At 37.0% G+C, this 19120-nt stretch overlaps 1 protein-coding gene across 2 annotated transcripts in view; it reads right to left on the reverse strand.

The window, feature by feature from the left end:
- The window catches only part of GABRG2 (gamma-aminobutyric acid type A receptor subunit gamma2), a 72077-nt gene extending 53697 nt beyond the window's left edge, over positions 1 to 18380 (reverse strand). For both annotated transcript variants that reach the window (XM_074884109.1, XM_074884108.1), the window contains exon 1: positions 18271 to 18380. In XM_074884109.1, coding sequence (XP_074740210.1) covers positions 18271 to 18377 — 107 coding nt within the window. In that variant the 5' untranslated portion in view covers positions 18378 to 18380. The remainder of the gene's footprint in view (positions 1 to 18270) is intronic.
- Positions 18381 to 19120: the final 740 nt, after the last annotated feature.

A 19120-nucleotide genomic window follows, 5' to 3' on the forward strand; every position in this document is an offset into this window, starting at 1 on the left:
GTTGTCCTGCTCCCTCCACCTAGAGTTCTGGGTCTGGTGAGACTGCAATTCTGGTACCTGGATGGAGCTTTGTTCCAGAAGAGCCTGAAATACTAGATTCACAGTGTTTCCAGAAAAGCTTCTTTCAGACTTGGTCTCTAGGGAGTATTAGCTGCAATTTGACCACTTGACATAGTCATGTAGCGAGGGAGGCTGAGGAAGTTCACGAGAAAGAACAGTTCTTATCTCTACTTCATGGTTTGGGTAGGTTGGATTTTAGGTAGGTCAGCTGTAGAAGATAGTTTATTTCCTATGCAGCTGCTACTGCTACAGCTATCAGTCCGTGAATTATTCAAATTGTGTATTTAAAAACTTGTCATGAAGTGATCACTGCTTAAAAACAAAACAAAGCTGAGTTTTTCTGTCATTCCTAAGTCACAGAGGTACTGAAGTGTACAAGAAAGAAATTATTAAAATAATACTACAGTTCTCATAAATAAAGCACTACAGCTGAAACACTAAGATTAAGTAGGGACTGAGCTCACAAGTCTCAAAATGGGTATTCAAGACCCAGAAATCACTAGAGTAGCACAGACGACTACTCCCAGCAGATAACTTTTCAGTCATCTTTACAGTACATGAAGGCCCTAGATTGCCAGGAATCAGTCATTTCTGAAAACTATCCCTACATTGAGATTTAAAGGCCGGTCAGATTCCTGTGAACATTTACACTGTTTTCCACTGAATGAGATGATACCTGGCAACGCAGCACCTAACTGTCATGCTGTGGATTTTACAGTCTGCCTTCTAGTTATTCAGCAACTCAGAGTATCCTCACTAGTACTTGTCAGCCATTTTGAGTAAAGCAGCCCAAATCTTAAACCTCTTCACAGACTTCTAAAATGTTACATGGTGATGATGGTTTTGCATTAGTCGCTATAAAACTGTCAATCATAGCAGACTTGTTTATCTTCCAGGCATTCTACATCTTTCCCAAGACGTGCACTCACATTAGCTACGGCACCTTATCACATCATAAATTTTAGCCCGTTATAGTTAAAACATCTTCTTTCCATATTTGCAGATTCAGCTGAATGTTACTTCAGAAAGTGTTTACTCAGAAAAGTTGAAAATTTAACTTGGTTTAAGTTTTGTTTCCTTCCTGTAAGTTTGTGAAAATGCTTTTTAAAAAAGCCCTTTGGAGTGCATTTATTGAGAGTGCTACCAGTAAAACTTGTGGTTTGTAGTATTTACTGTTTTCTAGTTCACTGTACTGAAAAATTGCCGTGCCATTTTTGCAGTGCACAACTGATTGGATTCAAGTCATGAGTGAGCATGAGGATTATTGTCCCTTTTTAAATATTTCTAGTACCAACACAAGGGCTCATGGCCAATTGTCACCAAAATTACCAGAATCAGGGACCAGTGTTAGCACCTAGCAAAGAACCAAAAGCTGAAATGTAGCACCCAGTCTAGAATCCATTTCTCCAGCAGAAAGTTGAGGCACATTGGTTAAATAAGTTAATAAGGGATTTCTATCCTCAGATCTATCAGAACAGACCGATGGAATTGTCCAAAACTGAATTACACCATAATATAAAACTTGCGGGCAGGGAGATGAAATATATGCTGCCCCCAGGGAGGATAGCAAAATGTAGAGGGGTGAAACAAATTTGTATAGCCAGTAAGGAACAAGAGAGATAATTATAGAAACAAGCACACATCATAATTTTGAACAGTCTGAGCCTGAAGTGCAACATTTATACTTAAGAGAACTCTGGAGGAGTCTAAGATGTGACCAGATGATTCAAATAAGCCTCCATAACTTAAGATGATTATTTCAAATTTTTTTTGAGCTGGAAGCTTGTATGAATATGTTTCCTTACATCTTGTTTACTGGACATTATATAATCTACTCATGTATCTCTTTTTACTGTGGTTATGGCTACTCATTTTAGTGGCAAGCAAAGGAAAGTATTAGATAGAAACAAACAGCAAAGGGAGAAATATGTTCACATATTCTTCTGCATCACCAGGTTAGCTTGAGTTGATCTGCTACTTTATCTGAAATTCTCTAGCTGTATCTAATTGCAAAAGATGTAACCTTGGAATTAGGTGAGCCTCTGAAGTTTTTTTTTTTGGTTTACCTTCCTATCCTCTTCACTTCTTTCCCCTCCCAGCCCCTTCTCTCCTCTTTAAATTTCTTTTAAAACTGTTCTATGCGTCTCTGCACATGAAATCTAAGGCACTTGGGGCATGATTTTTGCCTGTTGCTATTACTCAGCTCCTATAGATTTCCACTGTACCTGGTAGAGCTCAAGAGAAGGAGTTAATAGCCATTACTGAAATGTGATCCAACTAGGTGTTTTTTAGTGTGAGTTCTCTTCATTTTTTCTGGCTGTGTTTTATTGTATGGAATTGTTATCTATTACTATTATATGTAATTTCTCTTCTCCAATAAGGTACATTACTTTTAGAAAAGATTGCTCTAAAATCTCACTATAAATTAACAAGAGGAGCAAAAAGCTTAATTCTGTTCTCAGTGAGTAAGATTAGGAAAACATGGATGCCCTCCAGCCTTCTATTTAAACAACATTAGCTCAAAAACCCCAATCCTATTGCTCAATTAGATTTGAAAAATGACATAAAGATTCTTGTTCTGTAATACCCTATGAGGTACTCATATTCATGGCTTTTCAAAATACTTGCACAATTTTTTTTTTTATATTTTGTCAGCATGGTAATTTCACCCAGAAGGAAGTCACTTCTGCAGTCAATCATTCATGATGTAGTCATCTTCACATCACTATCTGACAATGTTTAAAAACAAACATGTGAGGTGCTAGAAATGTCAGCAGTTTTGCTTATTGAGTAACCCTCCTGAGCCTTTTTTTGAGGTTTAGAATACCTTTATCTGTTTACAGATGTGAGCTTTAAAATTTGAGTTAAACTAATATAAATCCTCATTAGAATTAAATCTGCCAGGGAATGTTTTCGTTCTTGTCTTCTACGTCTCAGTACACAGCAAAGCTCTATAATGTGGTATTCCTAGGGTTGGGCTGGGAGTCAGGAACATTGAATGCTTACCCCAGTTAAAGGATTAGTGTCCTTCTACTTGCTATGATAAGCCAAGTTATATCATCTCTGCATGTAAGTGTAAACCATTTTTACAACATAAATAGGCACATAAATGTGCCTTTTTATTTGTGTTTGATGAAGACTAGGCATGATGGTAAGCCATCTCATTATGGAGGAAGAAACAATCACTAACCATGCCTTAGGAAATGACATTGCATGGCTGGGAATCACACTTCCATCGTACTTATCAGCAACATTCTAGGCCATATCTTTGGTAAACCAAGTGGGTCAGATAAACCCTGAATGATTAGGGAGCCGGTCAAAAATAAACTTAAAACAAGTATAGGTTTATTCTGAGTATATTCTTAATTCTTGCTTCTTTCAGATCATGGAAGTATCATTACTGAAATGTTTATTAGAAAGAAATGTGTCTTGAAAGAGCTGAATGAACAGAAAATAGTTGCTTGATACATGTCTTTAATTAACTTATGAAGCTAACTCATTCACAAAATGAGTGTAAGCAAATGGTGAAAATTAAACTGGTTTTCCTTGGGTTTTTTTAAACAATGCTTCTGATTTAACTTCATTTTTAATGCATGGTAACCAATAGTAACCCATGTGTTCCCACATAAACCAACATATCATGCAAGACGCTGTTTGCACTCATGCTCATAAAACAGACTGTGCAGGGGTGGATGTAGAATTTAGTTCTGATAACAGGGTAGATGTGTGATACATTAAGAATGTAAGTGGCAAGCTAATGTCTCTATGTCAGCTGAGTAGGAAAATTGTCAACAAGTGTGCCTGAATTTCCCCTATGGAATTTATTTATTTATTTTGATGAAATGGCCTATGTTGGTTTTGTTGTGGAATTCTGTTGGACTTTCCTTGGTGGTTGGTACTATTGGGATGGCTTCGTGTCAGCATCTCCTTAATTCTGTGGGGCATATGAACATCCTAGCTTCTGGATAAGGATTGTCAGCACCTCTGCTGTAATGTGCACCCAGGCGGGGTTATTCAATGGCAATGTCACCCCATGCCTGTACCCCTCTATACTGCATCCCATATCCACTTCTCAAGGCTCCTGCTGTCATACTAGGCTTGTATTTCTCTGCATTACATAACTATGTAGATAACTCATTCTTCACAGGCTCACTGCTTGTTACTATTGTCTATATAAAACTATGGGTGTACCATACAAAAAGTCAAATTAGCCATAGATGCCTGGTCAATTAGTGAAATTGCCATAGTAGCTAAACTAAGTAAAACAAAGCTGTGGGCAAGTCAAGAAAAGTTCAGACCCAGCAGGCCTGACAACCCTCTGTCCTGAGGCCTTGCAAGCTCAGTGCAAAGATTATGGCTTGTCATTAGCAATGGCAGTGTTGTGTTGCAGGGCTACATGCTACAGTTCACAAATGTTCCTTCCAAGGTAAATATGGATGCAAAGCTGCTACATCTTCCTTTCCTATTTATGCCCCACTATGACAAATGTTTTGGAACATAACTTCAGAAAGAAATGCCAGGAGTACAGTAAAAGATGTAAAATACATACTCTGGATATCTATTCCATAGGAAGAAAATCTCACTGTTAAGTGTATTCAGCTTTTAATGCAAGACCTTCAAAATCTTTTTCTGAAAAATGGTGAGTTGTTTTAATGGTGTTAACTAATAAATAATACGGTGACTCTGTAACTTTATTTTAATGAGAAAAAACTGTGTATGGGTTCAGTCAGTGTCATTTCTCTCTTTTTGGCCTATCAGTCTCCAATAAGTAAAATGTAAAGCACATAACATGCAAATTCTACCTAACTCTGAAATTTTTGACATTTGAGTGGGCTAGGCATAATGATCACTGCAAAGCCTATCTTCCCATGCCTTATATTTAAATGTGACTATTAATGCTAGTCAAAACACCAGGAAAATAGGAGCAATTTGTATTTCACACACATACAAACATATATCTCCCAGACTTTTCTTTTTCCTCCAGAAATATTTTGGCATACCTTTTTTGACTATCTCATCAATATAGTATAATTTTATTTTATAAACTGTCATTGTTCTTACTATGATCAGAGAAGTTTGTCTTTGTAAAAGGAAAGGAACCTTTAAAGAGAAAGCTACTAGAAACTTATTTTATAAGTAGATGGTATTCAGAGATGAAGATGGATGCCTCATAACTCAAAAAGAGGGCAAGAATCAGAACTATAACCGAGTACAAGCAGAAGCTAAGAGTGGGTTTGATTAATGTGTGGAACTGGCTACAAGGGTCAGAAATATCAGTAGATGTGGCCATAAATATATTACAAAAACATTATTTTGAAAAACTGCATTGGAAACCAAGTTTATAAGGTACAACTATGACCGATTTATTTCTGAAATTCCTGGAGAGGGAGAAACCACATTAAGGTCTAGGAGATGTAGACTCATGTAACTAGAGTTTCAAAATATGTTTAGCAATGGAATACAGAGTGCAGAAGATACTACAGAGAGTGGTACAAAGTACGGAAAGACATACATAGGTAAAAATGCTTCCTTCAGTTCAAAAGCTTATCTAAGAGGATAGTTTTTTTTTCTCCTCATCTTCATTGCAGCTCTATACTGTGGCTAAGTCAAAGGATCCACTAAATATGCTGCAGAGACTGTTTCAGATGTACACCAAAACATCCACATATTCAGACCACAATTTCCAGATCCCCAGCAGGTTTTCTTGGCCCTTTTTCAGAGCTCTATGAATCATCCACCATGGCATGTCAGCAAAGCTTTAAGGGTGAATCAGTACAAGACCAAGTAGTGATAGGCAGCTGCTACCATCTGAACAGGTCATCTTGAGCTAGTCCATTCCCAGCTGTGGGGGCTCCGTTTAAGAGGTGTGAGCACCAGCTACATGTGTCATTTACGGAGATTGTACTTTTGTGAGCACTGAAGCAGAATCCATTAAGATACTTAGGGCAGCCACACAAAGCATCATGGCAGCTAAGAATAGGCTAAATGGCAAAATGAAGATGGTTTCAGACCCTAGTTGCTATAGAGGAGACACCATGATGCTTCATGGATTTTGTTGGTCCTTTGTGGATCTTATCCAAACTACATAATCAGGAACTTTTTAAAAACAGGAAGAGTCTTTTCATGACTCGAGCAGATGCCAGATGGGACCATCAGGTGAGAATGGAGACCTGAAAATTTGGAAAGAGGGCAAACCCCTGAAATTAATGGAAGGTAAGGGAGGATAAGGAGGTTTTACTAATCACAGCATATTTCTCACATGGATAAATTAATCTTCAGTTTCCCTTGCTACAGCTCCAGCAGCTTTTTGTGAGCTACAGACTTACACAAAATGGCAGAGTATTGATGAGAAGAAATTGCACTGGAAGCCACTGAAGCAAAACTTCTACATGCAGTTTATCCTCCTGAATCCCTGGGGAATGTGGCAAATATACCTCAAAATAATTTGATAAATAAAGAACAGGTGCTATTCCAACCTCTACAGTTTTCCAGGAGACATTACCAGTGAAATAATTTAGAAGAGAGGACATAACTGGAATACACTTGCTGGCAATATTGGGATTTTTATCTTATATCTGTCATTTTCCAGGATTATGCTTTTCATACTGCCAAGTGCTCAGTTTTCTGATCCTGGTGCAGAAAACCATGTTGGTAAACATTTGAACAGAAGTGAAAGTGCTTTCCTTGATGAAGGCTTGAATGCTAGATTCCATGCAGAATTGAACCCCAGTTTAGCTGCCTCAGTTTCCCAAGGTGTTATTGCAGATGCGTCTCTGCTAAAGAAATGCACTCTTCACATGCTGTCTGGAATTCTTGCAGGTAAACTAAAATGAGAAGTTGTATTTAAAATACATACTATTTATGGCTGGGCATAATTTGAGTATTAAGCTTCTGGGTTTTTTCATTAAATCCTTTCATTAGTATTTTATTGAGGAGCTCAGAACATTGCATATGCAGGTAACAATTGCAGATAACAAATGTTTCTCAGTTTTTAATCTGAATATATACTGCAATGAATTTAATCACCTCTGCTGCTTATCTACTATAGAGAGATTGAAAGAGACAGTGCTTTGAGGACCATTACAGAAGAAGTGATTATACAGATATAGTATGTTTCCTCTTTTTTTTTCCTCCTTAACAAATTATATAATTAAAACTGCAAACAATTTTCTCTTCTAATACTCTCCAAAAGCCATCATATACTCAGAACTTTTTCAAAGTTACTAAGTGAGTTGAAATTCTTGGTTTCTGCCCAAAGATTAATTTTATTTCAAAGCTTAAAATAAAATCCATTTTTTGAAATCTGTAAGGCTAAAATTATTCCTATTCCCTCTTAAAATCAAATCCATACAGGGTTTGTTTTCACACATATAATCCCTAGATGACTGAATAGTAAATTCTGGAACTCTTTATAGAAATAATCCTTATTAAGAAGTATACCCAGAGTAAAACTGACTGGATATTAAGTAGTTAAAGTATATTAAGTGGGTATGAAAGTGGTTAAAAGTGGTTGGATAATAATAGCAAATAATTTGGAATCGCTTAATTTAATTTATGAGAAGTTAAGTCTTTCTGGAGGCAGTGGTGGAATGTTATGAGAAGAAAGAAACACCATCCTTACCTGGGTGAAATAGAGGTATCTTACAACCTTTTGATATCAAGGAGGCAGCGTTGTAAATCTGTATCACAATAACCAGTGGCAGAGAAGAATATTTTCATGTTGCTCACCATTGCCTCTTAAATATGGTGTTCAGAGCCTTATTAGTTATGCTGGACTTAAAAGTTAAGAATTTGGCCCTAAAGATTTGTGGTTACTTTAATCTTATGTGCTGCATTAGAACTTTATTAAGGTTTTAAGTTATTTTAAGTGCATGCTTTAAATCTTTAAAGCAGCTTAGTGGGTTTTTTAGCATTTCCTTTATAAACTAGGGAAATAAAATGGAAAAAAAAATGTTATTGATGTAATGTTGATTGTCCTTGCCCCAAAGAGCTTACAAATATCCAGTATGTTTATTCAGTGCAATGCATCTTTGATGCTAGTTAATTATTTTGGATCATTAAAAGAGCAGCAATATTTGTGATTGTATTCTAAACTCCAAGTGTTTTACCACTGGTAACCTTGACCTCTTCCAAATCCTTACCTTCCAAGAAAATAGTGATTCCTTTACTACGTTACAAAATCAAATTTTAATACTCTAACATATTTGGGTTCACAGCCCTCACAGGCTGTGGGAACAAAATTTATCATTTCAGTTATGTATATAGAAGCCAAAAGGTGGTTTTACAGTCTTCAAGTTCAGCTGCTAAGACAGTTCTTGGCAGCGCAGATATTATTACGAGGACCACACACCTCATCTTTTTTTCCATGTCATCTTACAGCATGACCACTCCTCCAACCACAGTTACTTATTGTGGTAAGGGAGTTACTTTGTCTGCTTCTCTCTCCTTTTACTTCATAACTGGGAGCTACTACCAGTTTTTCACTTCTGTTCTCATTTGAGTGTGACATTTCCCTTGCCTCTAACTTCCAAAACGTATACGCAGGCTATCTTCACTTCATGCAAAGAGTTGCCCTGCATTTGTCATCTTTGTTAATTTGATCATAATAGCTCATCTTTCTGAATCCCTGCACTGGTTTTCTGTTGAAGTAATAGCAGGCTTCTTGTCGCTATGTTAAAAATGCTGTATAATTCCAGCCTTCATAATTCACTTCCATATCTTCTGCAGTTCTGCCTCCTATTCACAGTAACTGTACAGCCTTTCTGGGCTCATAGCTGAAGTCCTTACTCTCTGTATTAAGTAATTCTAAGAGTTATCAGTGATATCATCCATAGAAAGTCAAGCTGACTGTAATTTTAATTGTATATCAATTATTTGGTGGCATTCTTCATTCACTGAGATATGTGTGCTTCTTTGCCTTTGGTGTGATATCTGTTTCGGCAATGGTTTCACAATTGTTTCGAAAATATTGGCCATTACCACAAATAAGCATGAGCTAATGATCTGCATATAGAATTTTGTTACTGATTTTTTTGGATCAGGTGATGACTTTTCTACACACAGAGGCAGTTTGAATGCCTAAACTTTGGAAGAATGGCTCTTAGGCCTGTAAAAGTGAAAACCAGAGATGTTGTTCAGAATAGCTGAAGAGGAAAGATGATTGCAGGCTCCTTGATGAGCTGTTCTCCTTTGCCTGAATCAGTATCTGCTGTATACCTGATTGAAACCTTTTTAGTGTTAATCTACAGCATGAAGTCTTTTGTGTCTTCATCAGTTTTTGGAGAGGAAAAGCAGAGTACATCCTATACCACCCTTTCATAGGATGGCCAAGAGATGACTGATCTCTTTATTTGACCTTATGAGTATAATTCATGCTGGTTTGGTGACACACTTTTTCCAGCTTTATCAAACATTTGTATAGATCAGTAGGTCTCAGAAGTGCATTATCACTTAATAATATATTGAATAATATATTGATTAGTTTCATAAAGCTTTCTAACATGATCTCATTAATATTAATTGTGCTTAATTGTTGTCTTTTTCATTCTTCCTCCTTCTATCTTTTTCTTTCTCTTGAAAAATAAGGGAATTAAATGAAAGTGGAATTCAGTAGATAATCCTCAATCTGTTGCAGCAAGCAGATTTCTGTTTAGATCTGAAGATATTTTACTACAGATTAACAAAAGCTTCATATGACCAAAACACGCTATTTGTGTTACACAATATAACGTTGAATCACTACTGAAGGAAAACATTCATTTTCTCATATCACCCACTGTTTTCCAGGGAATTCTGTCAGAATGTTATTTGGGGTATGCATGAGATCCTCTTTAAGATGCATTTCTCATCAATGTATAGAACCATAGGTATTTTTCTGTAGAATATGGAGTATTCAAAAAGCTTAAGTTGATAAATAGCTCAGAAAAAAGCTAGCCTCTCACCGTAAGAGTTCACACCAAAGTCCAGGATGACATTCAGTAAAACATACAATTTCATACATGATTACATGCTTCATTTGGAAAGAGCTAATGCAAGCATAAAAAGTAGATATCTTCTTCTAGTTCCGTTCTTTCCAAATGCCCATTATTATCCTTCATTTTTTTAAACTAGCTTTTTTCTGTATATTGATGTTTTATTTTTGGTAATAATCTGTATATGTTGGCTTAGGTTTTGTAAAAATGCTATTTCTTTAATGTTTTGCTGGCTGTCTCCAAACAGATGAAAGTTCTATCTTGTAAAAGTAATATTTAGTTTCATATACAATGGCCAAATTTCACAGCTAGGCCTACGCATTGTGTTGTACTTTACTGAATATGTGTGAAAATGTCCTTCCACTAAATCTGAAAAAATAGAACTGATCCTGTAGACAAGAAAATCTGACTTACACATTAGTGATTTTCTCCTTAATCATTTGTTGATTTGAGGTTCTTGTATAAATTACTGAAGTTCTATTATCTGCTATAACTTTGCAGTAATCATAATGTAATGATTACTCTGGGTTACATCAGCTATATATTGTGCCACGTATTTTGCATCTGGCAGATGTCAATAGTGGAAGCTAAGAGCAAAAGATCAGGGCAAGAATATAATGATGCTTCCCTGATAAAAGCTCTCCGCTTCCAGAAACATGCAGCTAGAGATTTCCTGTAACGAAATGTTACCACTGAGTTTAATGGACTTTGAAGTATTTTTCTTCATTTTGAATCTATGTAAATCTTTGGGCTTTGCATTACCTCACTGATTAGAAAGAAAACCATTTTCATAGGTTTTCAGGCAGACAATGATAATTTCATTGGGTGCTCTATGCCCTTTATATAAGAGAAAAGAAGTAATGCTTCTGTAGTCAACTTTTTTCCATGTTGCTTAGGACATCACATGAAGAAAGATTATGCAGCTGAGGTAGTCATTTACATGGGAAGGTGTTTGCTATATTTCTCTTCTGCTTATGCAGTCACTGGTGGTTTTCAGCAGCATTAAAGCCTCCCTTTTTTGACAGTAGCTGTGTTAAAAATATTACCCAGTTATATAAATAAGAGGATATCACCGTGTGTCAGACTGAATACCCAATATTCAGTCTGACAAGACTCGCATATTAATTTCCTGTCAACTATACAAATACCCCCGAATCACACTAGATGTAATCCTCACTGTTCTCTCAATAGCTTTCTTCAACCTACCACCTTCGCCCCTCTTTTACCTCAGTTTGTTTCAGCCAGTTGGCAGGTGCTGGGACTTGTGAAAATATGTACCCACTATCTCCCTCTTCCCACTCTTTTTTCATATGGATGAAAAAAAAAGATAGTTTTTTGTAAATTTCTCACATTGAAGGAGATGGTTACACATTCTGATATAAATGAATTTCTAACCACTTCATATGACAAGTTTAAAAGCAAGTAATATTATTTTCTTGTTTCCAAAGATAAAATGAAATGCCGTTTTCTCCACCTTCTGGTTTAGTGCAAAGCTGAATTTCTTCTTAATTGGACGAATCAAACAAGCAGGTTACTTCTGGACATCACAAATAGAAACTGGACCCAGTTCAGACAACAGGAAAGCTCCTACTTACTGCACCGGAGCTCTTCTGAGCCAGGACCTCACCTAAATAAAATGCCTTTAAAGACAATACGCCTCTACAGGTGTGCACACTAGGTGAATCCAGGCTCTCATGGTATGCTTTTTATTAGCATCGTGACAATTTGGGCTATAACCCAGTATCAAAAGGAAGCAGGCAATGAATGTTAAGTTTTAAGTCATCAGAAGTCACTCATTGTATTGAGTCTAAAGTCTAGAAAAATTAGTGCATTTAGAATTTTACACTTTATGCTGTTCCTTTCTCATCTCCCCTTCAGCTAAAATAGCTCTTCACCCTGTTTTTTGTGCTTTGGATATATTCACTCGGGGCAATTGTAGTCCCTAATTTCGTAAGTGCTGAATAAGTTTGGTTTTAGTCTCATTCTATGAAACGGGCTCTTCCGTACCTAATAATAAATATAGTTACCTGACTATGGTGATGGACTTTTTTTCTGCAATTTATGGTTCTTTCCTGGTACTTTCTGCAGTCTTTTTATGCATCATATAATGAATGTATCTTGTTCTAAGTAAACAACCTCCACCTTTGAACGCAGAAGCATACAACTACTTCCAGTGAAGTTACCTGGACAACTATTTCTGTCATCACTTGTCATATCTTTTCTAAAAAGAGATAAAAAAACATGTCTCTTTTACTGCCACAAAGTCTCCCTAGTTCTTGTTCAGGACTTCCATTCACAGAAAACAAGCTCTGTTCTTGAGTGGAGAAATTCCTTTATGTCCAGGGGCTCAGGACAAAACCTGTGTGCCACTTAAGATCAATTTACATTACAGTCTGTGGGTTGAAGTGGAGTGTAAAGTTCAAGCTAATCTTCTATATCGAATAAAAAAGATGGAATGAAGAAAAAAAGTCTTTAGAGGTATTGTAAATCAGTTAGCTGGAATGTAGGTTGAGAGCTTTCTGCAAAAAGTAAAAGCATTATGCAGTGTAAGAAACACTTCTTGAAGATTCTTACTGAGTTATAATTTAACTTTGGGTTATTTCCCAGTTCTTACTTATGAACATATAACTAACTACCTGTAAGAATTAATACTGTATAGGTTCTGGCTTTTCCTTCAGCAACAGACTGACTTCAGTGGGTCAGAGATCACTGAGAGGATAAAACTAGGCCCATCATGTGAGGAGATTCCTAAAACTGCTGAGATTTTCAGCATTAGGTATAGGATAGGGTGTTGATTTCTTAGCAGACATAACTGGGAAAATAGGCAATCAAGCCTTACCGTCTGTGTTAAAGGGAATTTATATTGCAATAAATGTCCATAAAAAAAGGTACAACACTAGATAGGCTATGAATCATGAAAAATAAAAAAAAATAAACTTCAGTTCTAACATTCCTATGTCAATAATTTTTTTAATGTGTATATTTTCTAAGCCCAAATTTGTATTAAGCAAGCCCCCAGCTAGCATTGTATTTTTCACTGCCACTCTCACATGATCTACCTTTTTTTCTGTATGAGACTTTTAAGTGGGGCTGCAGGTACAGCAGGTTGTAAAGCAGCAGTTCAGACTGTACCAATGAAGCAGAGAACCACAGTACACTCTAGTTATTCTGCTGAATGTTTAAAAAAAAAAAATCAAATTATCATCCTAATAGAATCTTTGAATCTAGTAATATATCGAGCTTTTATAGCTAGAGTGGCTGGACGTAACAAGGGAAAGGCTGCAGGGTACTGAGCTAGCTTCAAATGAGCTAGTGCATCTCCACATTGCAGGACAGTGCCAGTCAGAAGTACTGACCTTAAAATTGCCTCTGCTTTAGAGCCTACTTGAACGCATTCTCTGGTTGCCCAGAGAAGCTGTGGCTGCCCCCTCCCTGGAAGGGTTCAAGGCCAGGTTGGACGGGGCTGTGAGCAACCTGTTCTAGTGGAAGGTGTCCCTGCCCATGGCAGGGGGGTGGAACTACATGATCTTTAAGGTCCCTTCCAACTCAAACCACTCTGTGATTCTGTCTCTGCAAGGTACTGTACTGATCAGTACAGATATACTCTAAAAAGGCATAAGAGGCAGAATATGAAAAAAAAAATCAACCTTGCTATAATTATGCAAGTGCACCTGTTATTGCTCACCTGTGTCTAATGCTTTATCTAATCCTTTAATAATTCATGCTTTCAATTCAAAATTCAGTTCTTTGTTGGAGAAAGTGGTGAGAGAAATTGTCAGAGAAAGTATATAAGAGTTTAATTATACTGGGACTGATATTTAGACTCAGTTTCCTTTGACCAGACATTTGTTTCTTTTCCCTTCATGTGTTCACTCCTATCAGAGTCTTCTTCCCTTTTAAATTGTTGTGCAACTGTTGCAGAATTTCTTGACATATGCTAACAGAGCAAATGTAGCATAAAGAGGAAAACAATGCGACCACAATCCAAATCAATGAGATCTTTTTTCCAGATCAGCACTGATCAAGAACAGTTTAAACTTAAGACCCAAAAGCATGATTTGGATGGCCATGAAGAAGACGTACAATATGAATCGTATGGGAAATACTACGTTAAAAGAGTAGATTCGTTTCCTAAGCTATTTTTACTGTACTTAGTTTCTATAGTTTTTTTATTAAGAAGTTTCACTTCTCAGATTTTTAAGGATTCAAACTTTCTGAAAGACTTTCTAACATCACTTTGCACATTCATTAGAGTATTTTGAAATGCATGAATTTTGGCATGCAGGTTTTGGTTAGGTGGGTATAGTCTAAAGCAGTAGTTAAAGGGCTTAATACACATCTCCAAATCATTATATACTTGCAAGTAGGGAAACTGTCTGTAATCTTTTTGCCCCATCAAGACATTAGTAATGAGAGAGTGAGAATTTTACTTAATTGGTCAAATCTACTTTAGATCAGTGGTTTTAGTAGTCCTTTTATTACAATAATAGTTGTTTCAAGTTTGTATCCCAGCATTACAGCTGATAGCAGGCTATGAAAAACTCAAAAGCAGTCTCACCCTCCTTTCTACCCCTGAAATGTTCAAGTCGAGTGCAGATCCTGTGTCCACACAGCTTCAGCTCTGCTGAAACAAGCACTGTAGTATATAGGCCAGTCAGCACTAACTATTCGATTTCATAGTATCATAGACAAGGATAAAGTCATCATTTAATAGCACCTAGATTCATGTCTTCTGTCATGACACTTCTTTAAAAGAAACCATTTCTTGTTAGTTGAGAAATTGTCTCTTGCTGAGCAACATCTTATTCTAATAATGCTACAAGTGGCTTCAGTGGGACCTCTGACTTAATATTAGTGCTACACACTGTGTGATACTGTTGGAAGCTAGTGTACGAATAACTAAAGCCACAGAATTCATACCAAACTGATGTTAGCAACCTTTACAGTAATTCTAAATGACTGTTCAGCTCAGTGATATTCATGCCTCTTTTAATCATTGTTATTATATCACTTATCTCACAGTGCAGGAACCCAACTGACATTGCTAGTGTTTTGCAAGAACAAAACAATTTTATTTACTCCCATGTTTAGTAATTTACTAGTAAAAATACATATATTGACATATGCACTGAAGTATTTTGGTGCTAAAATGATTGCTTTATTTATGCTTTCTTCTGATCAGTCTTGACAATTTTCATTTTTAGGTATCTAGCTGCAGCACAGAAACATTGCCATGACACTATTTAGGCACTAACGAGTGAAAAAGTAAAAGTAGCTAGTGTCCAACATTTCACATCTGGACATTACTTTGCACTGTGTTCATATGATTTTTGATGACAATTTGTTAAAGCTAAGGACTATGCAGAAATAACTAATAAAACTTACATGTAAATAGTGTGCGGAGTATAGCTTTAAATCTATCCAAAACTTTGTTGGTGAGTGAGCTCTATTACATGTAACGTGTTAATTATCTATTACATGTTCAATAAGTGTAATCAAATACTTATTTCCAATTAAACCCCATATTGAAGTGTGCAAATATCAAACTATTTTATTTACATTTTTAAAGTGTTTCTAAACCCCATGATTTTGATGCACAATTTTCAGAAATTTGGAGTTTAGTTTGACTCATTTGCACTGAAACACAGCTTCAGTCAATATGATGGACTGCACTATGCTGTTATACTAGTCTGAGTGATAAGGTGATGGTGGAACTTCATGCAAGAAGTTTGCAGTACAGTTATGAATGTCAAGAAACAAATTGGAAGAAAGCACTTCCTAAAACTTTAGTGTGCACGTTTGTAAGGATGTACTCTGTGCATGTAATAAAACTAACACATAAAATTGTTGTAAAGGTGAAATACTGCAGTGCTGGAGTATGGCATTTGTTCTGAGTTCATTCAAATCATGGTTTGCTGAAGTCAATGCCAGAATTTTAGCTACTGCCATTAATGCCTGAATGATGCTTTAACTTTCTCTAATCTTCTAAATATCAACAATTTTGTGACAATTTCTCTATATAGTAATTTTTTGTATTAATAAGGGAAAAACTTCTGTACAATACTGGTAATCAATTTTTATGTGTTCAGTTACTTTGATCAAATTCTGCAAATACTTAAACATTTGTGTGTGTTCTGATTGATGTCAACACATTTATTCACATGCATAATATGGAGAACATATGTTAGTGTTCAGTTGCATCGGCCTTTCAGAATTTCAGTGTCCAAGGCAAGTGACATAATACAATTATATTGCCTTCCTTCTGAAGTGTTTGAGTTTTTAACAAAAAAACCTTTCATCCTGGCTATAAATAAATGGTATCTAAGTTCAACTTTTGTAACTGTGTCTTGGTCCATGAGTTTCCAAAACTGATAGTAAAGTTTCTTCCAGAACAGAGGGAGAAAAGTGTCCTGATTGTTAGAATTCAAATTGTACCTGAATGTTGACTAATTTAAAATATTTTTGTAAAGCACTAAGGGTAATTTTCCCCTTGTAGCTTTTCAATGTTGTTTCTCTGAATATTATTTATTCTTTAAAATCATGAGGTCAGGAAGCTGTCAGAGGAAACCATCTTTGCTATCAGATGGCTATGAACAGAAAACAACCTTTTGCTGAGAAAACTTTAATTTACATTATGAAGAGTTTCTTTTAAAGCTTATGAAGTAATTTTGGCAAAGTTCCTCTCGGGCTATGTTATTCTGAAAGATGAGTGGAAAGAAGGAAGCGTGTTAAAATAAATATCTGGGATTATTTTAGTGGAAGTTTTATGTCAAAATAATCTGAGACCCTGTGTTCATGAAATCCTGCAAAAGCTCATTTTCCATTGCTGTATTCACACAGTAATCATAAATGATTCTGCAAGAATTAGAGATACCTTATACCTGTAATCTTACTCCCAATGACAAAGTATCTCTTGTGGTAGGCTCACCAAGCTTTATTTCACTTTCTAGTCCATTTTTAACCATTTAAAATTTCTTTTCACAGAAATTCTTCACCAAGTCCTTTTTGTGTGAAGAAAGTTACTCTAAAAGCCAGCAACTTTTATTTTCCCTGGCTAATAATTTTGACCCTTTATTTTACTTAGAACTAAAATCCTACAACTGCAGCTACAAAGTCTGATTTTTCTTAAGCAAATAGAAAGGCAAACAGAAATAACCCACTTTTTAGTATGGTAGTGTCCAGGTAAAAAGAGGGGAGAAAAAGAAGGTAAACTTGAATGAGGAGCCTGTATGAATACAGCATTAATAGTAGAAAAGAGTGGGCACTAACTTCTCTAATGTATCAATGACAACATGGCTTATGCAGCTGTGAGGAAAAGTCTGTTGCCACTTGAAAGGCCAGGCACTTCACAATGCAATGCTACTTTCTCATCTAACCTGTTAAATGCACAGTCCACAATTTTTTTGCAAGAATGTCTGGTTCAGCGTAATGCTTGGCACTGCAGCAATACTCACTCCCCCCTCTACTTTCTACTCATCTACACATAAACTCCTTCCTCTGCTAAGATTTTTACTTCTTTACATTTATGTGTACAATACACATATGCAGCATGCACAGGTTGTCTTCAAACAGTACATGTGTCAGGGTGGGGGGTAAATGCTGTTGTAAACAGTCATCTCATATGATCAGCGAACACTATTACATCCCACTGCTTGTTCTATCAGTATTAAAAGCATTTCCGTAAGTGGGAGATGCAGGCAGCACCTGGCTGCCTGCCTCGGGAGGGTTGTGCAGAGATCTGCATCCCTGTCCTTGGTCCCGAATCCTTGCACCGGCTCCTCACGGACGGAACACACGTACAGCGCTCCGGAGCCCACAGCCCAGGCACAGCCATGATGGGGCTGCTTAGGTGAAAACAAGCATGAATGCACTGACATTCTGCCCACAAAACACAGCTGTATTATAACTCCATGCACTGTAGCAAACAATAATTCAGAGATAAAAGGCTTTGCTAATATGGCATAAATTCTATGAAACACCCGGCATGTACCACCATCATACACACCCGCTGCTTACCCTCCCTGTCCATTTCAGAGCGACAACAATTGTAAGAGAAATAAAACATTGTAAGATCTCAGCTGCTAGGAGATAGATGAATGTAATGCCGCTACCCAAACCTTCGGCATTCTCACCACAGCTCTGCAAATTTGCAAACAGATTCTTCACCCCCCAGCCCTCCCTCTCTCCCCCCACCCCCCCCGCCCCGCAAACAGAAACAGAATCAGAAAGCACATCTTACCACTGGATGAGAGAGAGGAACAGAAGTGCCCACACCATCATTTTGAGAGAAAATGCAGGATTCAAGAATGCAGTGCTCCCCAGGCTTGTTGGATTTGGAGGAATCATCTCTTTTTCTCCCCCCCCCCTCCCCAGTTTTTTCCCCTTTCCTCTTGGTTGCAGATGGATCCGTCCCCTTCTTTAATTTTTTTTTGGTAGTGGTTCTCCCCCCTCCCTACCAGGTCCCGTCAGTGGGATGATACATTGCGCCCAGCTGCAGGAATTAATATGCAGGGGGACAGAAATTAGATCTGCACAAGCCCTTTGCAGATATAATCAGAAAACGTCAGCTCAGGCAGCAGGCAGCAGCTTCCAAATCTAGGGGAATAATATAATGGGGAGAAAAGAAAAAAAAAACAAAGCCACAGACACTCACTGAATAAAAGCAGTCAAGGAAAGAAGAAATACATACACATGCATACATTTACAGAACCGTTCACACACATGCAACAAAATCCAATTAAGCAATAGAAAGAGTAAACGAGAGAAAAGAATAGAAAAGAAAGAATAAAGCAATGGAGCTTCTGCCTGAATGCAGATTAACTCTGAGGTCAAAGTGGAAATGATGCACTCTGCTGCAGCACAGATTAACACATGCGTGGTGTCAGCCGGGGTGCTTTTTAACCTTTGATTACACATATGCAGGCAGCCTGGATTTTCATTTTGGAGGCGAGAAGGATTTGGCAGGCATGAAAAGGGAGGTTGGAAGGAAAAGCTTGCCCTATGCTGCTGAGCATCCTCATTTTTCTAAACAGCCTGGAAATCGTGATTGCAAAGGGAAAAAAAATGAAAGGATGGATGGGGGAGTGGAA

This window comes from Strix uralensis, chromosome 14 (assembly GCF_047716275.1).
Source record: "Strix uralensis isolate ZFMK-TIS-50842 chromosome 14, bStrUra1, whole genome shotgun sequence".
Lineage (NCBI taxonomy): Eukaryota > Metazoa > Chordata > Aves > Strigiformes > Strigidae > Strix > Strix uralensis.